The sequence below is a fragment of the Anas acuta genome, chromosome 7 (genome assembly GCF_963932015.1).
Source record: "Anas acuta chromosome 7, bAnaAcu1.1, whole genome shotgun sequence".
NCBI classification, from domain to species: Eukaryota; Metazoa; Chordata; class Aves; order Anseriformes; family Anatidae; genus Anas; species Anas acuta.
Window position 1 is genome coordinate 32,963,598 of NC_088985.1, and position 17,831 is coordinate 32,981,428.

Genomic DNA, 17,831 nt, shown 5'->3' on the forward strand with positions numbered 1-17,831 from the left:
CTCTCAGCACTCAATAACAAAGGCTGTTTGAATTCATGAGGGGCTTGTGAGATGAACTCTGTAAAGCTTAGTTCTCCAGCCCTACTAATAAATCAACTCCTGCTAGTCTATTTGAGATTCAGATTATGTTATATCTCAAACATACTTCCAGAAGACTGTCTATTTTTCTTGAATAAAAACAAACAAGCAAACACTTTTATAATCCAGTAAACTCCCTGATGCTCCCTACTGTGCTGCTTTGTGTCTTTGGCAGAAACACTCCAATCCTCTTCTATAAAAAGTTTCTGTCCGTCAAAGTACTCTTCAAAATGTGTTTGACTCTATTTCATATGCTAATCTGTATGTCCCTGAGAGATTGATAAAAATGCCTGGCATAATAAATGGGATGATAAGTAGTTGAGCAGGATGTGATCCCTTTACAAGGACACTATTGGTGGTTTATGTGTGGCAAAGTAGGAGGCAAGTTACCCCAGTCAAGTGTGTGAGATTTGGTATATTCCGGTGTTGAGCTGTAAAGAAGAAAGTGTCCTTGACAATTTATTTTGTACTTAGTTGCCTCATAAACCTCTGGTGACAATAATTTGTGCTAGATTTGGATAGTTGGTGATCTAAAGCTTGTGTCTAGGTACTGCTCAAGTGTAGCAGATAGAGAAAATTATCTTCTAGATTTGATAATTTTCAAGGTAGTAGCTCTTTAATTAGTACTGACTTGTTTGAACTAATCTGGCAACTCCTACCTCAGTTTTAACATTTTTTATTTTTACTTTTTTGCTTGAAGAAGTTAGAGGTAAAGTTTCCAACCCTTTATTTCATAAGGGAATTTTCAGGACTTTATTTCATAAGGGAATGCAGTTCTGATCTAACAAAGCTATTCAGTCAACACATGGTACTCCTTATGCCTGTAAGGAGAAAAATGCATTATCCAGGGGTCACACTAGAGCAGTGTCACATGCCAAATGTCATTCTGTCTAGGTTTAAATCTGATACAATTCATTAGTGGGTCATAGTTTCACCAAACGTGATTGAGACACAGATCTTGGCAGTGAGTAGAGTAAAAACCGTGCCTTTCAGAGCTGTTGTCTAGTCTGACACAGCTGTATGATCAGGGCTGCATTTACAAGGTGGTTTGTTGCAGTTTACATTAATGCTAAGGATGCTTTTGTTAGTGCCTAAGTGTTGACCACTTTCTTTTCAAAGTAAATCCAGAATCTGAGACATTTTAGGCTTTGTTTTACTGTGTTGTCAGAGAAAGCAGATTTGTTCAATGTTTCTGTCGACAGAATTGGCAAAATAGGCCATGCAACAGGTCCACCTTTAGGACTTTTTGGCATTGTTAACTGAACAATTCAGAACAACTTTGCCATTTTTTCTCAGCAGTAATGTACACCCTGAGACCACTTTAGATATTTCAGGTGTAATGAAGTATCTTGAAAAGCACATGTAAATAAACTGTCAGGGGAAAGAAAGAAAAAAAACAGGTTCATAAGAATTTGTTGCGAGTGTCCCACAACAGCAACCTAATGACCCTAGTGACTAGTACTCTAGTTACTTGCCTCTCAGATAGTATAGGTCTATCTTTCTTCTAATATGTCTCCATCTCCAATATCTTCTTTTTTGTTTCCCAAGTCCTTGAATACATTTGTATTGTGTGATGTGCTTTTCATGTTGCTTCTGCTGAACTGTGGTTCTTTGCTATTTGTAAAAACAAATTAATAAAGCTAAGCCACATGAAAGGTGATTGACTATCCCAGTTGGAAAAAAAAATAATATATATATATATTGCAAATGATAATAAACTCAAAATGTTCTCTGGGAATTGTACTCCTATAAAATCCTCTTTGAATTGAATTTCAGCATTAAAATTTATGCAGCCATTTGGTATCATACGTTTTCCTTCAGGAAAGATAAATATTTCAGTCTTTGAGCAGTGTGAAACTGAAAACATTCACCAGTTACCCCAGCTAAAATTGCAGTAGGCTGCTGTGCAATTCCAGTGATGAATAGCATGTGTTTGCATTTGAAAAATATACAGTAATCATTGCAAGTATAAGGCATTACAGACACAGAGATGGATCATTTTCTCTGATTGTTGTTACATAGGCCATTTGTAATAGTTGTTCTACAGTTTCATAATTTGTTGCCACTTAAATGAGTTGAAGATTTTTATATATTTTTTTCAGTTCAGAAACTGCTTAGTGTAAGGAAGGTATGTACTGTGTGCTTAGCAAAGCATCCATTTGTGGTGAAGGTGAAGATCCTCCTGAGGTACTTTAATTTCCAGAAAACACCCACAAAGGCAATTACATTTTTAATGAATAATTTATTTAGGGGGCCTTAGATCAGGTTCTTGTTCACCGTTTCTCACTTTATGCATTTTAACTCAGTAATTGGTTTGGTCCATACAGATGGCTTTTAAAACCTAGCTAGATCCCCCCCTCTGGAGAGAATAAGATATTGGAATGGGGTCTGCTGTGTCCCTAGATGCTATAATTTTCTTTATTTCTTCTCTGAACTATTTTTTTCTACAAGAAAGTGAAAGAAACAATCTGAAAGGCTCATTCTAACAAGGTTTTATATATTCCAATAAAGATAATGCTGAGAAGAAGCTTCAAGGGCCATTAAGGTGCCTTCCAGACAGCCCACCTACACAAAATGAGTAAAAGGTGCTCTTTAAGTTGGTACTTCCTAAACCAATAGGACATAAAGGTCAAAGCAACATTATGTTGTCTTCATACAGAGGGCTACAGCCAGCCAGTTGGATCTAAAAACCTGTTCAATTGCTTGTTTTCACCCTTCCACTGGTTACTGACAAACTGCTCATCATATCTGCAGGGGCTGGCTTTGGTACTTTAGAGACTGCCATCACCCACTTTGCACCAAGCTTTGCATGGTGCAAAATTTGGCATGTTTTGATCCAGTTGCAAAATAAAGGCTTAGATCACAAGCTCCTTGGGCAGAAGGCATACCAGGTTCTGTTTTTTTTTGTTTGTTTGTTTTGTTTTGTGAAGTATCTGCATGTATCATTGCCAAGTTTTGTCTTTGACTGATCAAATCTCTTCTGTTTCCTGAGCTCCCACCTTGCCTCTTTGCATCTGTATCCTTAGTTGCAAAGTTTTTGGGGACTGTGTCCTCTCTCTGATAATGAAAGACAGAATATGGAATATTTGCACAGTATGTTCACAAAATCTACAGTGTTTTACCAAGCCCTGGGAGATCATGTGGCTTGTCTCAGAGAGGTTTCCCTGTGTACAACTTGTAATGTCAGGACTTTGATTTGTGTTAGTTACACTGATTGAGCAAAATGGCTCATTTTTGAATCATTCCTTCATCCTCTTTGAACACTGAAAATTAATTAGATATTTCTATCTGGAATTTTTATTATATCTGCCTTAAGTTAGCAGTATTTTAAACTTAGACTGATTTTCTCATTTTCATTTGTGTCAATGTCCCCAAAAAGTGCTGGGCTTTTATTTTATTTAGCTCCATGCTTTATTTATATAAACAAATTGTTGTTTTTTTTTTGTGATTTAGGAAGAAGCCAACTTGGTAAGAGTATTTGTACAGATAAGGAACATTGCTTTGCTGATTCTTTGGAATCTGTTCTATGCAGAAGGATAACTTGTATTATATTATAACATTAGGCAATTTGAAAATACATATCTAATATAGTAGGACATGTGATGTGTGTATACTTGTGTTTGCATTTTCTCTGTGATACAGTGAGTTATGGAGTCCAGCATGTGAAGGAAAAAAAAAAATCAAAAGCTGCTCAAATACATTCTACTGATTGACCAGTTCTTCAGTGTAAATATCACCTACAATCCAGGGATTCTTGAAGACTGAATTGTTTTTCTTAATGTTATTGAATGACCACATCTTCAAAATGTAGTTATCAACCAAATAAGCAGCATACATGAAGTGCATAGGATTTGAGTTGTTTCAGAATAATTAGTTACCTTTGCATTGGATGCTGCCGCCTCCCAGAGCATTTAGCTGTTCATTCCATGTTCTCTGCTGCTATCTCCACACACACAGTGCAACTATAGGGTCAAGCAGCTCTTCTGGATGTGCGCACTGCAGGGTGTGGAAAACCGATCTTACAATATTGCAATGTAAAGCTGCTCTACAGATTGTTAGTTTCATAGCTACAAGCTAGAGCATCATTATGTTACATTTTCATCTTTTGTTAGAGATGAATTCCCCTCTAGGACTGTATGTGAGTTTCTTTTCTTCCTGACCTTCAGTTTAGAGGACCATATTGACCATCTGAGGCAAAGCTGCCTCAGTTTCTAGTGTAAATACATACTGCTGACCTTCTCCATTCATGAGCACCTCTTTCTGGAAATGCTGTGAATTCTGAAAGTAGAATGAAAAAAAAAAAATGATGGGGAAATGTATTTATATATTTATTTTAAATATCACGAGGTTTGCTCTAAAGCTCATTTAACTAAACCTGCTGCTGCTGTCCACCATGCATTTGAATAAAGGATCCCTTAATTGTAGGCCTTTGCCATCAGGATAATACAACTGCAGTTGTGGAGGTTGTAATTTAGACTGGATGGGATGGAACAGACCTAAAGAAAGAAGGCAAAGTTCCTGAATTGAAACATTGACTTCTGTTTATATTCTTTGAAGTTGAACACTTCCTGAACTGTGTCCAAAGATGTAGATTGGTTTTACTCTATACTTTTCTCTACAGTTTTGCTTTTAGTATGTTAGAGCCATTGTGTTGAACACCCATATATTTTTTTTATGGAATATATCTAGTTACATCCAAGATCACAAATGGGATATTTATAATTAAACATGAATAAATGAATAAATAACATCCACAGAGTCTTAAGCAAGTCCAGAAATCATGAAAATATTAAGATGTGCAAAGCTACTTGGCTAAGAGTATTCCTGTATGCTGTTTCACCTCCTGAAAATATTCATTGCAGCAAACTACATGATTGTAATGTAGATTATTGTGGAGAATGGTTTCCTGTCAGCAATTCCATCTGCGGCAGATATTTTATATGATATGTGCACTTTTCCTGTTCAATTTCAGAATAATTCATGTCAGTGTGATTGTAGTTATGTTTGTGTTTTAAAAAATTAATTTGTCTTATACCAAAGAGGAATCTTGCCTTACTACAAGAGCTACATTAGAACAAATTCTTCAAGTGCTGATCTCTCCAGTCAGTTTTCTGGCAGTCCTACAGTGATGAATCTTTCACAAGCAATTAAATATCAAGGAAGATCTCAGCTTAAAACCCTACTTCAAAAACAAATGAAGAAGTTATCTTCAAAGACAAAAAAAGTTCTCTTTTACGTCTTTTGTTAACTAGGGACTAAATTAGGTCATTGAAAGATAATGCACTGCATTTTTATTTTACTGGATGCTGCTGTGTTATAATATTCATTTTACTGCTTTTGCAGGTCAGCTTTGCCTTGCTTGAATCATGAATATGAAAGCTGAGTTTAGAAAGTAAGGTTTAGATTAAAATATACATGTATAACACGGAAGGACTTGTGAGTCTAGGTGCATAAAGAAAAGCTTTCTCTCCATTCCCCATAATATGCATAATATCATAATATGAATATTGATTCAGTCATGATGAAGTCTGGTTTTCTGTATATCAGAGGCATAATGTACAGGTGTATTTCAGGTGCTGTTTTTCTCCTTGTGCTCTGATCCTGTGCAAAGCTTATAAATCTTTCTTACAAGGTTTTGTTCTGATAGGAGACGTTGTCCAGACTGAAACACAAATTCTGTTTGTTGTTTGCTTGTTTGTTTTTGTTCCATTCTGTTTTGTCTTGTTATTCCCTTTCTTTTCTGCATTGGAATAGCCTGTTAAATTCTAGTAATTCTGAATACAAATATGTGTGTACTGGACACCTACACTATGGATTGTGCAATATATATCCATACCATGAAGGTTTCTTAGTACTAAAGGATAATGCTCAACAGTTTAAATAGTAGATTTAGAAAAGTCAATACTACATTTAGCTGCTTCTTTAAGCCTTCTACTTTATGAAGTGTTGTAGGTTGTATGATTTTTAAACCACAAAAACTTTTATGTTCTTTCCTGGAAATAGAATCAAAGAATGGAATCACAGAATGGTCTGGGTTGGAAGAAACTTTAGAGACCTTCTCATTCCACCCCTTCTGCTATGGCAGGGACATCTCCCAGTAGTCCACGTTGCCCAAAGCCCCATCCAGCCTGGCTTTGAACACCTTCAGGGATGGGGCAGCCACAGCCACAGCTTCTCTGGGCAACCGATCCCAGCACCTCACCATCCTCAGTGTGAATATTTTTTTTTCTTTTTTTTTTTTTAACTAATCTACATCTACCCTGATTGAAAGAGTGGCTAGGAAACAAAGTATTTGTTGTATTGGTTTGATGACTAATTAACATTCTGTCTTGCTCTGCCATATCCTTTCCAGAGAAGTGACTTATTTGTGTGTTTGAAGATGAAATGCAAATCTTCAGTAATTGCATTCAAACAGCTGTATAGCATAAACTTATGAAACCACTCTATTGTGCTGCCAGCTAAGATAGTACATCTCGTAGATTGATCAGCAAAATGCAGGGTGATTACTTTATTACATTTAGCATTTGTGAACATGAGGACAAGGCCATTTGAACAGCCTGAGCAGGAGATTAGAAAAAAGATACACGTCTGACCCAGCCCTGAGGGCAATTTTACTGTTCCATTCACCAGCAGCAGAAACACAGAATTTTGTACTATGGAAGTGACCTATTACCTCTCACAGAGGTTGCTAGATATTACAAAGGTAAAAAGTATAAAGGTTAGTCAGAAAAAGGATTTCAAGTGCTTGGATATATATTTATATTTTTGCTATTTGTGTTTTAAATGCTTATGTTCTATTTTGATTTCTGCAGTCAGCAGCAGAACCGTGTGATCTTTGTGGATGTTTGTTGTATTTCCCAGAATATGTTAATATAACATATTAAAGGTCTAAAACCAAAAAAACAAACAAACCAAAAAAACACACACACACACAGTTAAAGGAAAAATAAAAAAGCCACCCAGCATCTCATCTGGAAGGTGAACAGCTGCAAGAGGCAAAAAGTTCAGTACAAAAACTTGGTATATGGGTTCTGTAATTGCTGTCAGTTCAACATGTTCTGTAGAAACAGGTTAATGGAACCTAAAATATCATTTAAATGTAATACAATTGCAGTACAAACTGACTGAATCCTTTTCTGCTTTGAACCTGAGGTTTTTAGAATAGATCTCAAATCAGGAAAGACATGCTGAAGGTTAAGCGTGAAAAGGCTTTTGTGACTCAAGCTAAAAATTCGTCTAAATGTTTAATTTAATGCGCAAAGAAAATTGGTGATTCTTTCCGCAGCCAATTTCTCACCTGGGAGAAAAATGTGATTTTCTAAAGGAAAAAAAAATCAATTGTTATTGGAAAGGTGAACATCTATAGGTACCACAGTATTTGTAGACATATCAGGTTGTGGGAAAGTTGAGTACATATGAGAAGGAAATGGATTTACTTTGCACTGTTTACTTGCCTGATTGCGTGCATTGCTACAGAGATGATGCCACTGCTCTGGAGAACGTATGCACATCATGGATCTGCACATCACAATAGGAGATCTTTTCCGATTCAGCTTGCAAAGTAGTGATTTTTTTTTTTTTTTTTTTTTGAAATAAAGATTTGTACAATGATTGTTTTATTTAAAAAAAAAAAAAAGGCAAAAATACCTCTGCCTAGGGCATGTGATATATTTTTTTAAAATAGTAAATTATAACAGCATAATTTATATAGTTACATATGATCACCATGCAAGTTATGAAATTCCCTTAGTTTTTGCAGACAGGCCTTCTCAACTTCTCAGCTTGCCTCCTAACATCACCCTGTAAAGCTCAAGACTTCTCTTCAGTAGAAGGATCCTGCTGCCAGATCTGAAGGGATAGTAGAGTGTAGAACAATAATGACAAAGTACTATAATGCCAAATAATAAAATACTACAATTATGTTTTTTTTTCTTTCAGTTGCATTTTCAGGCCTTGGCTTTACCACCTTTTACTTAGCTGGAAAGTTGCATTGCTTCACAGAAAATGGCCGGGGGAAGAGCTGGCGGCTTTGTGCAGCTATTCTGCCTCTCTACTGTGCCATGATGATTGCTCTGTCACGTATGTGTGATTACAAACACCATTGGCAAGGTGAGCCATGGAGATATCTTTTTCGATATATATATATATTTAATTAGCTTTGTATTTTTTGTATTTTTTTTTTCCACTGAAATCACGTTACAATGTGACGGAGCGCTATAGCAGACTTCCCTGGCACTGATGCTCCTAGCTTCCCATTTTTTGGTTCCTCTACGTAGTTTCAATTTAGTACAGTGTACCTCTGTCCTACCAAGCACTCTTATCTCATACAGCTGGCTCCATACCAGAGCAAGACTCATCCTGTTACATGCTTTTTCTCACTCTTTTTTGTGTGTGTGTGTGTTCATGCAGCATGTTGTTCTCCCATAGCAGCTTAATCACCATCTACTAGCTTTGACATCTTCTTCAAGGAGTGTCCTGTCTTCCTGCAGAGACCTTGCCTTGCAGCAGTGCTCGGCACACACAGGGGCACTGAGAGCCCCCATAACAAAGCTGCTGAACGGGAGGTGCTCGCCTCGCCCAGCGGCAGAGTTACAGATCTGCTGCTCTGTGGGAGACCTGGTTGGCTCAAGTCTCTTTTAGAGAGAGAACGGTGCGAATGAACATGAGTGGCAACGTACAGCTTAATCAAGTTTTGGATGTGTTTACAGTGTGTACTACTACTTGCCAAGACTAAGAATCATTTATTTACTGAAACATGTGCTCCGGGGAAGATTGTTGTGGTGTATTTTAAATATGATGGAAGGAAACTACACAGCCCCAAAGGGTTTTGACTGTGTCCATTTACAGCTGCTCATATTTTTATCTCTGAAGTTCAAAGGGATGGGTCTGAAGACTCAGATAACTCTTCCCAAGCTAGAACCATGCTGGCAGGCATTATCTTGCAGATGACCCATGCCGTTAGCTGAGAGAACTGTGATCTCAAGGGAGAGACTCGTTCACTCTGCAGTATGCAGTGCCAAAGTTCAGGCCTTGTCTTTTATGTTCAGCAGAGTCAGCCAATTGTGTTAAATTATTTATGGTGGCTTTATAATAGAGTCTTAACTATGCTGTGGGGAATGAACAAGGACCATCAATATAATGTCCAGGACAGCATACTGTAGGTGAAAGGTGGAGTAGAGTAATTTTTACATTAAAAAGCCATATAGTGGGCTGAGAACATTAACATTATCGGTATTTTATGAGGTCCCTTCAGTTTGCCTAGGAAATGTAGTATTCAGGAGCTTAGTGTTGATATTGGTGAACATTAGGATATTTCATTACGAATCCTGAATATATTGGCTGCTTTTAAGTCCCTAGATCACTATATAAGTTTATAGCTCTGAGAATATTAGCGTGCTCATGAAATAAGTGGAACGCTTGTATGAAAAAAAAAGAAAAAAAAAAAAAAAGTAAAGATAAATACCGAGGCTGAAAGAATATACTTTTTTCCTTTAAGGGCAAAGGAAAAATAATGGAGAGAAAGCTGTGGCTACCATGAACTCAAATAAAACACAGAATCATTGTCTTCAAAAACAGAGGGCAAAATAGCACCCTGTGTACTCAGTGTTACCCCCAGTAAGGGTTAGTAAGGTAGAAATCTTTGGCATAAGTCATGTGGTGAATTTGTATTACTGTGGTGAGCAGAACGAGGCCCACAGCTGCACAATTTGCTTTAAAGTGTTTTGAAAGAAATTATCTAGGCAAGTTTTCAGCAAGTCTGGAAATATAGGGGAAATTACAGAGGACTGGTAGAAAACTGAGGTCCCACCATAATTAAGAGCAGCAGTCATAGGCTTAACTACATTCTAAGGCAAAATAAAAAAGCAAATGAGACAGGATTCAATTTACCACATTTAAAGGAGACTAATCAGTGAATTTCAGCCAACACAGGTTTATAGAATATGTCTTATCACAATAACCAAATTTTGTACAAGTTGATAAGAACGGTAGTGGTTTTGTTGTTGTTTTTGGTTGTTTGTTTTTAAATATCTTTAATGCAATAAGAAGTTACTTCAGGGATGTCCTACAGTTTATATTTCCCAAGAAATCGTGTTAGATGATCACAATAATTCTTTTGGTATGTAATCTTTGCATCAGCAATGCATCTCACAGTTGTGTAGCAGATAAAATAGTTGGTTTATGCTAACAAACACAAAGACAGTGCAGTTCTAGTTAGAGAAAAGAGTGAACATACTAGAAGCACTGGAACATGAGGGATTAGCATTGAGAATTTACACATATATAACGTATTTCCTTTTTCATCCTGGAGGACATTTATGGTTTTGCATATCAATCAAGTTCTATCAGTACAACTTACAAAGTATTCATGAAAGAAAACAAAGATTTATAAAAATATAGGTAAGGTTGAGGTGACCTGTTTGCCTACAATACCTATCAAAGTCCAGTACACGTGGTTGATTACTGACAGATCTTTTTTTTCTCTGGTCTTAAAAAAAAAAATAAACAAAACAGTGAAAGAGATTGCACAGTCTCTCCATCTCTCCATGAAACCCAAAGATTCCACAGTCTCTTCATCTCTCCATGAAACCCAAATAAATATTTCACAACCTTCACAAGTAAAAAAAATTTTATTAATATCTAAACCTAAATTGTTTTCACTGCCAACAAAGCTGGTTTTTGCATGTACTTCCCAAAGGGAGCACTGAATAATTGAGCACCCTTCTCTTCCTACTGCTGCATTCCACATTGGAATGCCATACGCTTGCATGTTCACCTCAAGTTCTTTGTATTCATTAGACATTTTCTTATTAGTTATGTTCTCAATTTTATATATAGTTGCTTGTCTTCTCTGCATTCTTTCCATTTCATCTGAATTTCATTTAAGATCTGGTTTCCAAAGCTATTCTGTCCTCAGCAATGAAGGAATAAAGGAAGAAGCCAGGAAGAGCTGCTAAATCAAACAGTAGTTTGTCTGTGAACATTGAACATTGTTCTTTACATTTTATGTTATGTTATGTTATATGTTATTTTCTGCCACCTTTCTAGAGTTTGTGAAGAGATAAGGCTCAAAGCCACATGAATATTTTTGTACTTTACTCATGAGTTCAGAAAAATTAGGTATCCCACATCTAGTGCTTTGTTTTGCATTGGCAGATTGGGGAAAGGAAATAAATAAACAAATAAATAAATAAACACCAAATCACCTTCAAAAAATAAAAGTCTCTCTAAGTTTAAATCAGATATTTAGCAGTTGTTTATTTAGCTTTGTATACAATTACATGTCCATAAATACAAATACTTCCTGAACTGAATAGTCTAGAATTTATTAAGTCTTATCTATTACCTTGAATTGTACTTGCTTATTTTTAGGAATTGAAAAAGACCACAGCATCATTAATACCAAATAAATGTAATTGAAAGCAGTAATGAAACCTAAAAAAACCCTATGGCAGACCTTAAAGACTGGCCATACAACAAATACTGTTTTTCCAGTTCTACTTAGAAATGCTAAAAAAAAAAAAAAAAAAAAAAAAAAAAAAAAAAAAAGTGTTGCTGCAACCACTTAGCAACTAGTTTAAGAAGTGTTTGTAATGCTTTGGGTGTGGATAATATAGCAGTATAATATAGCAAGAAAAAATGTAGATTTTTTTTTTTTTTTTTTTTTTTTTTTTTTTTGTGTGGTGTTTGGCTCCAAATTGTTCATGAAAATACACAGTTCACAGATTCTGGGTTAAACACTTCCAGGTCAATCTAATGTTTTAGATTTCTGTTTACAGTTTTCAGTACTGGCTGTTCTTTCTATGGTAACATGCTTCTGGTTTTGTTGCTTTCTTTGTCTAGATGCTTTCGTTGGAGGGATCATTGGCCTCATTTTTGCTTATATTTGCTACAGACAACACTACCCTCCTTTGGGTAATACAGCTTGTCATAAATCTTATGTCAGCCTGCTAGACCAGAACTCTATGAAGAAAGAAGAGAGACCTACAGCAGATAATGCTACTGGCCTGCCTCTAGAGGGAATAACTGAAGGTCCAGTATGACTTTGAGAAATGCAGAATGAACTTTTAGCCTTCTCACATTTTCTCCAAGCTGGTCTCTTAACACGGTGTTTCTTACTGTACACATGATCTGTGCTTTTTCTTTAATTTCTTTCCTTTTTATAAAGAAAAATTGAATGTTTTATTTTTAATGCCATAGTATCATTATACACTTAAATTTAAATTTTCAGTTCGTATTGACTGTTGAATTGTCTGTTTTCAGTCTACTGCAAACAGGTAGATTATTTGGGGGAAGGGAAAAGAACATTAAAAACAATTCCATGTTGAGATTGGTCAGGAGAATAATTTTAAGATGTGGTTGAGGATATAGTAGATCTGGAAACAGATTTTTTAAAGTTCTGAGTATCTCCTAGAAAGTTCTGGTCGTCTTCAGCACTCATTGACTTTGATGAGTGGTGAGTACACACAGCACTTTTCATCAGATGTTCAGTGTCTGTTGTAGCCAGACATTTCTATGTGTAATTTAATAAGTTAGGGCATCATCCTTCTGTTTATCTTGTTGCCTTCTAACATAATAAACTCCACATGCTGGAAGAACTTTGTATTAAGTTTTGGCAAGGTCATTCTGAGCTACTAATGATCAAGCAGCCAAAAGGCGCGAGTGATTACAAGAGCCAAGCATTGTCACATTAGTAGTTCTTCAGAATGATGCTGCCATTCAAGAAATTCCACACTCTTAAAATTATCAGCTTGTGATAAAATGTATGTTTGTAGAATGGATCAGAAACTTGGTGTTATATCATTTGACATTTCTGAGAGCTCTTGCAGTAAATACTATCAAAACAAAATGAGAGTAAAGAACACAGTCAACAAGCTGAAGTATTTAAAACAAATTGTTAAAAATCCTTAAAGTTTGAAGATAAAGAAACATCTTTTTTTGTGAATCTCAATGTACCATGCTCATTCTTGTGTGGTGACTCACTGTAGCATTGGTGATCTGAAGAAATGCAAAGATTTTCATTTGTGACTTTGGTGCACCACTATGAATGCTTATGGGGGTTTCCAGCTCTGTAGTATATCCAGAGGAATGCTGGAAATGATGTTCCAGTCAAACCATTCCATATTCTCAGCTCTTCATGTTCTTGTGCATGGTGTTTGCAAAGGTTGACTTGGTACCTGAATTGAAACTCACCTCAATCAAAATGGTGTTGGTACAGAGATTACTAAGTGTATGACCAAACAACTTTAGTTAATTTATTATTGTTAGGATCCAGTTCTGTTACATATGCACTATGCAGTATACATCACATTCCTGTGAAATGATGTAACTTTGGATGGCAGAATGTCAGATTCCAGAATCTCTTTTCTTAGGTATCCTGTGAAAATACAGGTAGATGTTCTAGACCGCATCTCGGCAGTTGAATGTTCCTTAGCAGGGGCTGCTGGTTAAAGCAAGATAGTATTGACCAACAACTATTTTTATGGTGCTTTAGACTGGAGGAGACTGCTGCCATAATTATAATTTATGTGTTCCTGTTGGAATATGTGTTGGCCTTGTAGGCATTTTGTGATTCAAACAGCTCAATGTCTTTATGTAACGCTTGTCATTTACTTTTGTCAAAGGTAAGCTTTGTAGATTTTTTTGAGAAGAGCTATTTCCTGATTGGCAACACTTGAATTTTTATAGAAAACACATAAATTAGAGTCCCTTTTAAAAAAACTGTAATAATTGTGTACTTGAGAATGCAACCATACTATGTATAGACATATGATATTTGGAAATAACTGTAAATAGGAAATGATGTTAAGGAACAGACTGTAATAGGCATGAACCCAGTAGGGTTCAGTAGATATTAGGCCTGATCTACTTGTAAAACTGATGCCAGTTTGACTGTGTCAGTTACAGGCAGGATTTTTTACTGACAGTTATAGTATTCTGAGCTCTAGAATAGAGACAGCCAAACATCTTGCTGTGTATATGTGCTAGGTCATGATCCTAGCATATGTGAAAGAAAATCGTGCCGGCATAGCATTTGCATTGGATTTGACAGAACACTTCACTAGTGTAATTGAGGTCTTATTGTAGAAATCCACACAGTTTAGTGGAGGTTTATCTTTCTATGAAGTTTTTAAACCATCCTATGGAATTCTATAACAGAGATACCATTTTCTATTACTTCATATCGGAGGGTTAAAATAAAGCCCTAGAGTAAGGGTGTCATCTTTACATTGTATAGGGCTTTGCCATTAGCTTTTTCTTTCAGCAGGAACCCTAGTCTTCCAGGTTATATGCAAACATTAAAAAAAAAAAAAAAAAATCTTAAATCAAAATTAGAAGTTTAATACCAGTGCATAGTGCATTTTGCATGTTTTTATATAGATCTGGCTTATTTTCAAAAGTGAGTGGGGCCTCCTAACTGTGCTGTTCACATTCCCGGTATTTTAATGGCTTTTGATACAAAGTGATTTACTTTGGGATTGGGAATGCTTATACAGCCCTGAAATGAACAGGGACTGTTAAAAGATTTAGAATATGAGATACAATACAGCATAAATACTTATGTTGCAAGAGTAATTGGAGAACTTTGCAAAGCAGTAAAGAATAACATTTTTAATGGGAATAATTAAATTAAAAGTCATAAAACAGGCAATGTAAAAGCTTTGATTAAAATGTAATTAAAAATATCAAAGACATAATTAAGTAAAACTTATGGAGGGATCTGTAGATGCTGTAATTACCAGTGCAAAGTCAGTGTAGGGAAGGCATTTTTTGTGGATCAATGCATTTTAATCTCATGCTTTCTCAATGTGAAGGAAATGTAATGTTGTAATGCACCAATAAAACAACACATGAATGTGGGTTTGTACATCTGTGTGTTATCATTTTTTATCATTAGTTTAATTAATAAACCACAGAGAGTATTGCAAAAACCATGCCCTAATGTAACTGAATTACTTATGAAAAACAGCAGTTCCAAAAGTGATTACTGTTACTAGTAAAACCTCATTTAACCAAAATAAGCTACCCACCTTTCATCCAGGAAAATGCAGTGTAAATCTGTGAGCCTGAAATTTTAAAATATTCAATCAGCTAAACTGCAACAGATCCCTTTTATCTGTCAAGTTCTATATCTCAAAAGATACTCGGAATGCCATATTTAATGAAGTGCGATTAGGCTAAAAAAGGGTAAAAAGATCTAATAGAACACAACAGAAATATCCTGAAACCAAGAGAAACACAAGATTGCACACCAGTCAGCAAAATGTCCCTGTAGTGAATGCATATCTCAAGCAATGTATTAGGACTAGAGCTGAAGCATTTCTGCTGTTTCATTCTCAGGTTCTCTTTGTGCAGTTTAGCCTGATTTCACTCTTGCTTCCTTCCTCATGAATACAGCATGTTCTTTGTACTTAATATGAAAAGAAAACCTCATATTTCTTCCATGGCTAAAAAGAAACAATTTATGATGGATATAAAACAGTATGTAATATTTTTATTTCTGGTATATGGTAGTAAAATTATGTTAATTTCAGTGGAACTGTTGTTTATCACCAGTCACATCACATCCAGTAAGTGGAGTAAAGCCTTCACACAGTTCCTGCTCAAACTCTTCCATTTTTAGGACTGTAATTAGTGAAATATTGCCACAATTTGACCACAATTTTGTTTTCTTGTGATAACATACATCTCTTCTGAGTTAGAAAACTGTTGGATTGCTCTGACCTGACCCAAGGGGAAAAGTCTTGAATGCAGCAGCATCAGGGTAATGGGAGTGAAAAGGTCAGACACTTGTTTCTGTCGCTTTTGATGTTCAGAATGTGGAAATAGCCGCAAGCATTAGGCAACAGTGATTATCATTTTTGTATTGCCTACCCCACCAGTGTTACTGCTTTACAGTAGTCCTGTGCCTGCTGGGACAAGTACAGTGTGGAACCTCTATTAAAGAGTTACTCTGTGCTTATTTTAACACAAGCAGAAATTAAAGGAAATTCTGTTCTTCGTGACACCAGGGCAAACGCTCCAATATCGCATGGGATTACTCCACAATACCACTCTTATCAATGCAGATTATGGACTTCACTCACTGTAGGCTGGTTCTTGCTTCAATTTAGTTTCAGATGAAGTCAAAAATCTACAGTCACTTAGCACAGCTTTTGCATATGCCTGGCACATCCCATCATTGGTTTATTGCTACAGGACTTTTGATGAAACTTGCAGAGATAGCCAAGAAATTGCCTTTCAGGCCAGATTTGGATCTTGATTAAACCTAAATAACCACATGAAAGGCATCTGAGCTGCAATAGGTGTATGCAGAAATTATAGAAGTAAAGATCTGTTAATTATTATTTTGTTGCTAGCTTCAAAATCTTTCCAAAAGGAAAACCAAAGGGCATCAGTGGGTAGCATGCATCATGCAATCTGTGTAGCAAGGTATGAATGGAGCATGAAATAGAAAATCCTCGCTCAGTGCTTTGACTCAATAAAAACAACACAGCGATGCATAGGACCCGTTCACATGTATTGCAGAACGGCAAACATCAAATGTGATTCAGCCAGCTATGTAGGTCTTAAATCTTGGACTGAGTTTCTGTTAGCAGAGCAAAAAAAAGCCCTCAATTTCACTGGCAGCTTTACAGCTGTCATCCATTATGCTAGAGACCTACTAAAATTTAACTCTTGATAATGAAGATTCAATTCACGTGGTCTGAAACAAGTTTATTTCCAGGAATAGATGGGGCTGAGCACAAGGAATCTTTGTTTTCATTCTAACACTTTTATATGGTTGGTTTTTCTTTTGGCCTCCTGTTCATAGGCATAACTCTGCTGTTTAACAACCCTAAGCCCTGTGAGCTCCTTTAGATCTCTTCTTGTTCTCTTTGTCTCCAGAGCAGCCACTTTGTTGGTGAAGGGAATGGGAAGAGAAATGTTTGCTGACATCCACAAATACCTTCTTTTGGATCCTGCCTGTCTCCCACCATTACCCTCTTCTATCCTTTATATGTTAATTAGAGGATCCAAATATGTTCTTTTCTGTTGTTATTTCTGTCTGTTCTGTTCCTGTTTGGAAACTGCCTTTTTCTAATGTCAAAGCTTTAGTCAGCTTACAGAACAGAACAGGACCCCCCTCTGGAGCCCTGATTTTATTTATAGACTGCAATGGTTTGGCCTAATATTTGCAACTCTGTTACTTCCATGCTCAGGGAAAGCAGTGGGCTGTTGCTTTGGGATCAACTGTCTGGGTTAACTTTCACTCTTGGATTTAAATGAAATAAATAGGCTGACACTAAGGGATTTGCACACATAGATTGAAGGTAGTGAAATAACTCACAGGACCATGAGCACTGCAACAGAAGGGAGTGTGCCCTGCCCTGTCCCTCCTGCCTCTCTGGGTTAACCAGTGCAGTCCACCAGGCATGCGGAGGGGAAACTTTTGCCCAAGTTGCATGAAACCCCTTCCAGAGATGCTCTGTGAGCAGAACAAAGTCCCTCTTCTTCCCCAGCCCCTGCTGTGGCCACTGTAAGCAAGCCTATGTGAGGAAATGGTTAGACATAAATTAATAATGGGAACCCACTGAAACAAAATAGTTTGGGATAGTAAGAATTAAATGTATATTTATAATAGCATCCCCCTTAAGCCCTTACATAGACACTTGTTCCAGGGAGGCAGCTTTTGTATTTGGGGTTAACAGAAGCAATACTTCCTATAAGTTTTTGAATATAATTAATGCATTTATGTATTCTAAACAACATTT

At 36.4% G+C, this 17,831-nt stretch overlaps 1 protein-coding gene across 2 annotated transcripts in view; it reads left to right on the top strand.

Annotated features, from left to right (window-relative positions):
- Positions 1–14,944, top strand: part of PLPP4 (phospholipid phosphatase 4) — a 68,799-nt gene extending 53,855 nt beyond the window's left edge. For both annotated transcript variants that reach the window (XM_068689006.1, XM_068689007.1), the window contains exons 6-7: positions 8,017–8,187; positions 11,920–14,944. In XM_068689006.1, coding sequence (XP_068545107.1) covers positions 8,017–8,187; positions 11,920–12,119 — 371 coding nt within the window. In that variant the 3' untranslated portion in view covers positions 12,120–14,944. The remainder of the gene's footprint in view (positions 1–8,016; positions 8,188–11,919) is intronic.
- The last annotated feature ends 2,887 nt before the right edge of the window (positions 14,945–17,831 follow it).